The sequence below is a fragment of the Nannospalax galili genome, unplaced genomic scaffold, assembly GCF_000622305.1.
Source record: "Nannospalax galili isolate Female #2095 unplaced genomic scaffold, S.galili_v1.0 scaffold1143, whole genome shotgun sequence".
Classification (NCBI taxonomy): Eukaryota; Metazoa; Chordata; class Mammalia; order Rodentia; family Spalacidae; genus Nannospalax; species Nannospalax galili.
In genome coordinates, this window is record NW_008350325.1 from 262,234 (window position 1) to 273,196 (window position 10,963).

General features: G+C 47.0%; 1 protein-coding gene across 2 annotated transcripts in view; it reads right to left on the reverse strand.

Moving 5' to 3' along the window:
• Positions 1 to 121: 121 nt before the first annotated feature.
• Positions 122 to 10,963, reverse strand: part of Fam186b (family with sequence similarity 186 member B) — a 38,471-nt gene continuing 27,629 nt past the window's right edge. Inside the window, exons 3-5 of one of the 2 annotated variants that reach the window (XM_029570643.1) lie at positions 5,781 to 5,950; positions 4,992 to 5,168; positions 122 to 435 (exon numbers count right to left, since the gene is read on the reverse strand). In XM_029570643.1, the coding sequence (XP_029426503.1) occupies positions 321 to 435; positions 4,992 to 5,168; positions 5,781 to 5,950 (462 nt within the window). In that variant the 3' untranslated portion in view covers positions 122 to 320. Of the gene's footprint in view, positions 445 to 4,991; positions 5,169 to 5,780; positions 5,951 to 10,963 lie in introns of both variants that reach the window. The other variant, XM_017801775.2, reaches the window with a different exon arrangement.

The window sequence follows — 10,963 nt, forward strand, 5'->3', positions numbered from 1 at the left end:
CCACTTGGGAGGTTCTCTGATTGGCACTCAACTTACTGTCAGGTGGCCTTGGGCCTGACTCTAAAGATGAATCAAGGAGGTGTAGCTTCTGGCAGTGAGACAGAGGACTTTAACTTCTACTTTATTAAAAATGAACAGTTTGGAGGCTAAAGGAAGAAAATAGTGTTTCTCAAAGTTTTAGGACAACTTAGCAATACCCAGAGTATGTGTTTAAAAGCACTGACTGGGAACCTGCATTTGGAACAAGTCCCGATGTGACTTTCAGTCATCCTGAAGTCTGAGACTCACTGCTTAAGGAATGGAGGGGGACTGAAGCTGCCTCACTCCTTCTGGCTTTGCACAGATCCAGGGAGTGACTGGCTCGACATTTTGCAGACGAGTTCAGCTGGCTCCTCTGAGGGTTCCTGGAATTCCTTCCTTTGGATCACTGAGGCACTGAAAGAGCTGAGACAGTTACAGGTGTGGTAGCAAGCCCATCCAGCCCACCCAAGAGCTTCCCGAGGTGGGACAAGTCCACAGCTGGTGGAGACCCGACCTGGATGGGGAACTGCTTAGGGATTTGGCCTCCCTCCTCGTGAGTTTAATCTTGCCTTACTTCCTTTTTTTTTTTTTGGTCTTTTTGAGACAGGGTCTCCCTGTAGCCCCAGCTGGCCTGGAACTCACTATGTAGACCAGGCTGGCCTCAAACTCAGAGAGATCCACCTGCCTCTGCCTCCTGAGTGCTGGGACTAAAGGTGTAAGCCACCATGGCTGGCATGGGTCTGTGCTCTTATGCCTCTCATAGGGCACTTGAAACTAGCACATACTGTTACAGGAGCAAAGGGAGGGCAGGGCCGTTAGACTGAGGCTAAGATTCTTTGCAAACTATAGAAAGCATCAGTATGTGCAGATACACACAGCCATCCTGCCTGTCAGAGAGCCCAGGCTCATTAGACAAAGTAGACAGAGATCTTGGAGAAGTGTGGCTCCTGGGTTTGGAAGGAAACACCATCTTGGTGTCTCAGAGCACAGAAGGAAAATGAATAGCCCTTCCCTCCATGTACCTAGAGCTAAGACAGGTATCATTGCCAGACAAAGACCATGGGGCAGTTGAGTATGGTTCTGGTTAAGAAACTCAATGATGTGAACCAGGCAGCATGGCCAGAGGAGCTGGTGAGGTCTGCAGGCTCTCAGGAAGGTTTGGTGACCTGGGCCTTTACAGCTGCCCATAGTAGGCAGGAGCAGGTGGCTGAGGGAGATATACTTTGGGGACTAGAAGCAGAGTATCTCCAGGCGATATATCCTGAGCATTCACAAAGAAAGCAGGGCTCACTTGTCTTAGAGGCAACAGCAGCCTGACAGTGACAAAGAACTTCTATTAGAGACTGGCAGAAAAAAAGCCCACATGTGGTGCATGCCTGTGATCTCAGCATTTGAGAGCAGCAGGAGCTCAAGGTCATCAGCTATACAGCAAGTAGAGGCCAGCCTGGGCTGGTTCTCTCTCTCTCTCTCTCTCTCTTTCTCTCTCTCTTTCTCTCTCTCTCTCATTCTTCCTCTTCTTTCTCTCTCTTTCCCTCTCTTTTTCTTCTTTTAAAAAAATTTTTTTTTAATATATTTTTTTAATTTTATGTGTATGAGTGTATTGCCGGCATGTATGTGTGTGTACCCGTGTTGTGCAATGCATCAGAGGTCAGAAGAGGGCTTCAGATTGCCCTGGAAGTAGAGTTAAGGATGGTTTGTAGCTGCCATGTGGGTGCTGGGAATCTAACCTGGGTCCTCTGCAAGAGCAGTCAGTGCTCTTAACTGCTATGTAGCTGACTAGCTCAGAACTCACTCTTTAGGCCAACCTGGCATTGAGCTTGCTGCCTCTGTTTTCTTAGTGCTGAGATTACAAATGAAACATCTAGTTGAGATCTTGTCTGAAAAAAAAAAAAAGATTGGATGATCATTACACCATGATAACAAGATCCTGCGACAACACAGGAACCCCCATAAAAGCACAAGGGAGCAGCAGGCTCTGCGTCTAAGCTGAGAGTGTGATAAATCAAATGGATGCCTGTAGAGTTGTTAAAGGGGGCAGAAAATGTATTCATCTAAATTTCCTTACAAAGGGAAAGCTGTCTTTGCCGGGAACAATATTTTGATAAGTGCTTCAGCCTGTAGCTGAGATCCCAGTGGAGCCCTGGGTGTGGGTGGAACAGCTCTGCTTGAGAAATGAAGGGATCCTAGAATTGTGCACATTATCCCAAAGAGTGTGGGCACCAAAGAAGGAAACTGCTGTTGGTGTTATTCAGTGTGGATTCCTTGCTCCATTACCCGCTTTCATTTGTGTGGGGGGGGCAGCAGTAGGTATGGACATGTACATGTGGGTATGAGTACACACATGTGTGCGTGTGAATGTGGAGGCCAAAGGTGGTTGACGTCAGGCATCTTTCTCTATTGCTCTCCACTTTATATTCATTTATTTATTTATTTTTTTGGTCTTTTTGAGACAGGGTCTCCCTGTAGCCCCAGCTGGCCTGGAACTCACTATGTAGACCAGGCTGGCCTTGAACTCACAGAGATCCACCTGCCTCTGCCTCCCGAGTGCTGGGATTAAAGGTATGCGCCACCATGCCCGGCTAGTTATTTATTTTTATTTTATGTGTATGAGTGTTTTGCCTGGGTGCATATATATAAAATATGTAGCTTGTGAATGCAATGCCTGGTGCCCAGAGAGGCTAGAAGAGGGTGTCAGATCCCCTGGAACTGGAGTTATGGGTGGTTTGAGCCACCAGGTGGGTGCTAGGAACTGAACCTGGGTCCTCTGCAAGAACAGCAGGTACTCCTAACCACTGAGAAATCTCTCCAGTCCCCACTTTATTATTTATTTATATTTATTATTTTCTGAGATAGCATCTCCTTGTAGGCCCAGCTGTGGAACTCACTATGTAGATCAGGTTGGCCTCAGTCTCACAGGGCTCCACCTTCTTCTGCTTCTCAAGTGCTGGGATTAAAGGCATGTGCCATAGTTCTGGCCACTTTATATTTTTTGAAATAGGGTCTTTCACTGAACCTGGAGCTTATCAATTTGGCTAGACTAGGTAAGTTGGCCAATGCGCTCCAGGAATCCATTTGTCTCCACCTTCCAAGTGCTGAGATTAAAGGTGTGTGTCACCATGCCTAGCCCCACTCCCAACTTTTTATATAAGTACTAGGGATCTGAACTCAGGCCTTCATGCTGTGCAAGCAGGCACTTTACTGACTGAGTTATCTCCCCAGCCCCCAGCCCCTTTCATTTTTAGAAAGACCCTAATGCCTACCCTTGGAGTCAAGTATACAAGCTGGATATTTATGCAGGCATGTATACAGGGGAAGGGGTGCAGTTCAGACTCCCTCAGAGGCTGGGCAGAGCCCATACACTACCAGAAGTGCACAGAAGGGACATGAAAGGAGCTTGAAGTACCAAACAGCACCACAAGAGGATCTTAGCTGAAAAGGACCCCTAGTGAGTGACTTCTAGGTTCCTGAATTCTCCTGCAGTTTGGTTTTGGTAATTTTTAACTGTTTTCTCTACCCAGATCAGCTACCACCTTCCCCACTATCCCTGGGAACTCTCCTGGGACTAGTGGGTAATCAGGCTGGTGTCTAGCTGGGATACCCACACCCATTTCAGAGCTAGGTCTAGGCAAGGCCTGGCTTCTCGAATGCTGCCTGGTCACCTTGTGTTCTCTACATCCCTTTTGGGAAGACGAAGAGGCCTAGCATCTGCCTGTTCATGGTCCTGATGAGGTTAGGCTGGTAGCTGTTAAAGATCTTTGATAAAGATCTTCAATTGGGATAAGGTCTGGACCATAAGAAGCAGATGGGATGTACCTGAAAAAGTCCCTTGAGAGTCGTGGAGTCCTCAAGAGTGACACATTCAAGGCAAGAGAGGCAAAGGAGAGCTGAACCTATTCTAACCAGAAAAGCCACCTGCTGGCCCTCTGAGTCCTGTAGGTTTCCCCTTGGCTGCCTGCCTGCCTTCCTCCTCCTTCCTTCCTCCTTCCTTCTTCCTTCCTCCCTCCCTCCTTCCTCCCTCCTCCCTCCCTCCTTCCTTCCTTCCTCCCTCCCTCCCTCTGCTCTCTGTTCCCACAGGAACACCCTAATGACATGCTGACAAAATGGTAAAGCATAGCTCCCTCTCTGTTGCATCTGCCTTTGGCACCACCATCCCTCCTGTACCCTCTGACATGGGCAGGCGGGTGCTGTGCTAGGGGAGTTCTGTACACTTCTTCCTTCTCAAAACAAAGAAGACTAAAACTATTCTAGGTTAACTCAGCATCTTCTCTCCTGAACACTTCAAGAGTTAGAAGTGAACAAATTGAGCTGAAGATGGATCAAGGGCTTCAGGTAAGGTTTGTTCCTCCCTCCCTCCTTCCTTCCTTCCTCCTTCCTTCTTTCCTTCCTTTCTTTCTCTCTTCCTTCTTTCTTTTTAAAGATATAGTCTTACTATATAGTCCATGTTAACCTTGAACTGGAGAGCCTCCTGTCTCAGCCTCCCAAGTGCTGGGATACAGATATGTGTCAACATGGCCAGTCCTCAGCTGCTCTTCGTAGTGATGGTGCTTGAAGGCAGTAAGGAAATAACAATGACAAAGATGGGCCCAGGCCTAAGTTGAGGTTTGTCACACAGTCCATGGTTTTCCTCAATCTCTCCATTCCTCACCTGTTTCTATAAGAACAACCCTAGACCAAGTAGGGCACCTGAGAAAGCCGTGTACAACCCAGGAACAGGCATGAAGGTGAGACGCTGCAACGACCTGAGCACTGCGGAAAACCCTGGGAGAGAACTAAAAGCCGTCTTGGTCTGGAGACCCAAGTTCATGGCCAGTGAATGGATGAGGCAGAGAAGTGACTCTTTCTGATACGGTACAATAACAGACCAGGACTAGCGTTTGCAGAGAGAGTGCCTGGATTGTTGGATAGGGAGAGCACGTCATGGGCCGACAGGTCTCCTTGCATTCGTGTTAAGCACCCCACTCGCTCCTTACCGAGTCCTGGAGGACATCAAGTTTCTGTGGTGGGAGGGGGCCACAGCCAACAGCCGGGGGATGTCTGGGTATCCTAGTTGGTCCCAAGGCAGGCTGGCAGGAGTCTTCTTTTCTATTGGGTGACTCGAAGAGGCCACATCAGTCTTCCAGATGGCTTCCACCTGGTTCCCCTGTTGACTGGGAGAGGGACAGCAGAGAGAATGTCAAAAGAGACAGAGACACAGCCATGGGTTGAGGAGCTACAAGCTCTTCAAGGCCACAAGGTCCGCCTTGTTTCCTTCCCCCTTCAAAGAGTTTTCCCTCCCCTCTCCAACATGGGCTCCACGTCTCATTTCTGGGGCTCCTACTGGTGAGGAGCTGCTGGAAGGGACTCTTCCAGACACCTGCTATGGGGTGAAGCTCTGAATCAGGCCATGCTCGGTATCCGTTTATGTGAGTTTTCTTCGTTGCCCTGACGCTCACCATGTCTAAGCCTGGAGGCCACAAAGTGCAAAGAATCAGGCTTGTTTACAACAGACAGATCAAGGGCAGATGCTGGGTCAGTGCTTGGGGTAGAAATGGAGGTTTTCAGCTGTGAGGTTTTTCAGCTAAATTTGAAACATACTCAGCCAAGGCCAGCCTCTAAAACCTGCACTCTGCCATGCACACCCCACCTGAATCAGAGCACTAGAGCTGGGCAGGAAAGTCGAGCAGACAGGTGCCTTGAAGTCAGTGGGGTGACCTTTGCCTGTGTCCGCCCCTTGCTGGAACGTTCCCAGGTTGGCTTTCCCTCAGCTTGCCAGCACCTACCCGGCCATCCTCACGGGCACGGATTCCCAGTGCTGGAACGGAGCAGGGTTGCTTGCTGGTGGAGCCACTAGAGCAGGCTCTCTGGAGCAACACTGGGGGGATTTGCATTTCCTTGGCTTTGCGACTGTGACTGCAGGGCTGTTCAAGTGGATGTTGCGCTCCAGCTGAAGCTAGAGAAGCAAGCAGAGACATCAGGAAGTTGGGAAGTTGGGCCTTCTGAGGTCAGGAGGAGGCCTTGCCTGACTGTCACTGCTGGGCTCTAGGCCGAGGAGAAGTGAAGGCCCAGTGAATCCCTTCAGTTAGAACTCCTAGTACCCCAGCATACCAGCCCTTCCCCTGAAAGTCCTTCGATTCTTATTTGTTGGGGTAGTTCCTATTTCCTTCTTTGTTGTAGAGTCTGGACAATGGATAAAACAGAAGAATGGAAACTGAAGGAAGCCAGGCGGTATACTCTGCAGGCAGGGTGGCCACAGGAGTCGGGGGCACCCGAAGTGCAGAGAGAAGCTTTATCCTCAGACACAGCCCTGAAGCTTAGTAAGGAACTAGGAGTCCTCATAGCCACCAGAGGATTGCCATGAACCGATTTAGCAAGTCAAGGAGATCATTTATCAAACTGCCTCCCCCTTCCACTCACACCTATGCTCAGGATTCAGAGGGGACACCCAGCCAAGCACAGGACAGATCCCAGCAGTTCTGAGTTACTGCTGGAGAATTCTACTAGCTGCCAGCTGTTTCCTATGGAGCATGCCGGAACTTGCTGCTTCTCTGCTTCTTGAAGTTGGAGGAAAAGCAGAAGTAACTGAAATTAGCCTTCCTTTGACAAGCTTTCCTGAGCCTCAGATCCAGAGCTGAGGGCTGTTCGTCAAACATGTATTGAAGAATCTACAAATGAAGCCTGGTAAGGAGAGGTCCAGTAGTCATAGCTAGTGTAGAGGGCTAATCCTGTCATAGAAAACATGGATAGAATGCTCCGTCAATGCAGTGTAAGAAGGATAACACGGCTGGTGCACATCTTTAATCCTAGCACTCAGGATGCAGGAGCAGGTGGATCTCTGTGAGTTTGAGGACAGCCTGTAGGGAGTTCCAGGGCAATCAGAGCTACATAGTAAGACCTTGTCTCAAAAAAATACAAGGGGAATTCAGCGCCCTCTTCTCACCTTTGTGGGCATTGCATGACATGGGTACACTTACATACATGCAAGCCATACACTCATACATATCAAATAAAATAAACATAATAAGATTTATTTTAAATACAGGAGGGGTGAGGGCTGGAGAGACAGCTCGGTGGTTAAGAGCACTGGCTGCTCTTGCAGAGGGCTGAGGTTCAGTTGCCAGCACCCTCATAGCTGCTGTCAATTCCAGTCCATAACACCAGTTCTAGAGGATCTGATGCCCTCTTCTGGCCTCCGTGGGCACTGCATGCATATGATGCACTCATAATAGATTCAGGAAAAACACTCATACACATAAAATAAAAATAAAATGCCAGGCATGGTGGCACATACTTTTAATCCCAGCACTCGGGAGGCAGAGGCAAGCGGATCTTTGTGAGTTTGAGGCCAGCCTGATCTACATAGTGAGTTCCAGGCTAGCTGGGGCTACAGGGAGACCTTGTCTCAAAAATAAAGTAAAATAAATAAATAAAATAAAAACAATATTTTTTAAAATACTAGAGAGACAAAATTATTAATATTCACAAAAGGTAGGAAATCTTATTTTCTGAGTTAATCTCTGTATTCTTTTGTTGCAGAGAATCTGGAAAATGGGCAAAGTAGCAATAAAAATGTTTTACAATCACCCGACATGGCTTTTTTTTGTTGTTTGTTTGAGACAGGGTCTCACTATGTAGCTCTAGCTGGTCTTTAACTCACCATAGTGACCAGGCTGGCCTGGAACTCACAGAGATCCACCTGCTTTTGCCTCCCAAGTGCCAGGATTAAAGGCATGCGCCACCACGCCTATCTCCGTTATCATCTTACGGGACCACTGTCATATATTTGGTCCATTATTGACAGAAATATCATTATGTGGCATATGACTGCATATCACAGTTAAAAGAAGATGAAATAGAAGTCTTTGATTTCATCGTCCCAAAATTTTAACTATTATTACTTTGACCTTACAAGTGTTTTTTTTGGTCTTTTGGTCTTTTGGTCTTTTTGAGACAGGGTCTCCCAGCTGGCCCGGAACTCACTATGTAGACTAGACTGGCCTTGAAATCACTGAGATCTGCCTGCCCCAGCCTCCAGAGTGCTGGGATTAAAGGCATGCGCCACCATGCCTGGCCAGAAATTTTCTTTTAAAGGCATGAACTGGTGATGAAGGATTAACAGACTAGTTGCCTTTCTTCTTTAAATAACTTGTAGGCTGCCAGACATCCAAACAGTAGGCAGTGCATGTCAGTGACCCCCAAAAGAATCAAATGAGAGAGCATCCAGGCCACAGTGCAGGGTGGGGCCCCTCAGCAGAGCCCAGTGGCCTACAGGGAAAGGGGTCTCTGTAATAGGGCACTTTCTTTTTATTTTATTTTTTTTTTTTGGTCTTTTTCAGACAGGGTCTCCCTGTAGCCCCAGCTGGCTTGGATTTGCTATGGAGACCAAGCTGGCCTCGAACTCACAGAGATCTGCCTGCCTCTGCCCCCTGAGTGCTGGGATTAAAGGCGTATACCACCACACCCAGCATTTTAGGGCACTCTAGTCTCCAAAATTATCAGGCAGTTGGCCCAGGGTATGGGAACGCATGTCATCTAGACCCCAGTTGTCTTGGAAACAGGTCAGAGTGTCCTGGAGAGCACCTGCTAACTGTAGCTTTATGGCTTCTGTAGGTTATGCTTGGATTGCTTCTGCAAAATAGTAATTGTTACTTAGTAGACTAGAAATTGTTAAGGGGACTCTCCACCTGTAATCTTGGGAACTTAAGCTTTTCACCCCTGGTTATGGTTTCTCTGTATAAAACCTTACCCTAGAGATGGCTCAGGGCTATACACTTGGGTTCCCAACATCCTTTCATCCAGCAAAACTTTGTCTGAGTGGTCTTCTCTGGTGAAGCACCTCACAACACATCTTCTCTGGAAGAGCTAAGGTTAGTAGAATTTGCAGAGTAATAGTGAGGAGGAAGGAATATCCTGAGAAAGCTTCAGAGCTCCGCAGAGGGGTCTCCTCAGGCCTCAGGGCAGGCCTGGAAGGAGACACCAGCACAGGCAGATTGGCCAGCAAGAATAAGAAGCACAGTCCTCGGGCATTCATGACGTTGCTGAGAAGGGTACTCAAGAAACTGTCACTGAAAATTCTTCAGCAAGAATATCTTTCAAAACTGAAAGCTAAATGTTTTTTAAGACACTTCAAAGCTGAAGTTGATGTGGTGGTACATGCCTATAATCCTAGTACTTGTGAGGTCAAGTCAGCCTAGACTACATATTATATGAAATCAGAGAAAGTAGTCTGCTAAGTTAAAAGTAGGGTTTATAGTTCATATTATAGTGGTCAGGCACACCTAACCATTTTTTTAATGAGTGTTTTACCTGTAAGTGCACCCATGTCAGAGCCCCTGGAACTGGAGTTAAGGACCGTTGTTTATTGCCATGTGGGGCTGGAAACTGAACCCAGGTTCTCTGCAAGAGCAGCCAGTGTTCTTAACTGCTGAGCCATCTCTCCAGCTTCATGCCAACCTTTTGACATTGAGAAAGGGCATTGCCAACTACAAAGTTCATGCTTAAAGAACCCCAGAGTTGAGGTACAAAGAAAATAACAAAAGAATCTCAAAATGTTTTAAGTAAGTTAATGATTTTGTTTTGGGCTACCTTTGGCCACATGTAGCCTATGGGAGCAGGTTGGACATGCCTGCTAGAACAACCATTAAAAATAATAAAACATGGGCTGGGGTTGTAGCTCAGTTGCTAGAGTGCTTTCCTGGCATACAGAAGGCCCTGGGTATCATCCTCATTACCCCATAAGCTAGGCATGGTGGCACATGCTTGTAATCACAGCAGTCAGGAAGTAGAGGCAGGAAGTTCAGGTCATCTTTAGCTACATAGTGAAATTGAAGTCAGCCTAGGCTACGTGAAACCCTGTGACAAACAAAAAAAGTATGAGAGAGGGGTGGCTGAGGCTCAGTGTTAGAGTGTGGGCTTAGCATGTATGAAGTCCTGGGTTCCATCCTCAGAATGGAAAGCAACAACAACAGATGGCTATAGTTAATATGCCAATAAAATGAAATTGTTTTGTAAAAATAAATTATAGGCCAGGAGTGGTGGCATATGACTATAATCACAGCATTGGGAGGTGGAAATAGAAGGATCCAGAGTTCAAGACCAGCCTGGGTACATAGCAAGATTCTGTCTCAAAGAAACAAGAAAACAAAAGTGGAAAGGTCCTTCCACAAACCCTGAAGTTATTTAGAGAATGTGGTCCTGGCAGAACTCTACATAGAGACATCAAAGAAGCAAAATAGAAATTGTAGAAAAGAGCCACACATTTGTCATTAATTTATTTTTGGCAAAAGTGTCAAGGCACTTCAGTGGGAAAAGGGTGACTTCAAACGATTGTGCCAGAACAATTGTCTAAATGTGAACAAACAAAAATAACGGAAATAAACAACGTCAACTTTCACTGCACACCGTAGATAAAAATTGAAAATAGATCCCAGCACTCGGGAGGCAGAGGCAGGTGGATCTCTGTGAGTTCAAGGCCAGCCTGGTCTACATAGTAAGTTCCAGGACAGCCGGGGCTACAGGGAAACCCTGTCTCAAAAAGACCAAAAAAAAAAAAAAAAAAAAGAAAGTAGTGCACGCCTTTAGTCCCAGCACTCGGGAGGCAGAGACAGGCAGATCTTTGTGAGTTCAAGGCCAGCCTGGTCTACATAGTAAGTTCCAGGACAGCTGGGGCTAAGGAAGACCCTGTCTCAAATAATTAATAAATAAATAAATAAGTAAATAAATAAATAATTAAAAATAGATCTGGGTGGCAGCACATCTTTTTAATTCCAGTACCTAGTAGGCAGAGGCAGGCAGATCTCTGTGAGTTCAAGGCTAGCCAGATCTACATAGTGAGTACCAGGCCAGCCGGGGCTACATACTGAGACCCTGTTTGGTTTGTTTGGTTTTTTTTTGGTCTTTTTGAGACAGGGTCTCCCTGTAGCCCCAGCTGGCCTGGAACTCATGGAGATCCACCTGCTTTTGCTTC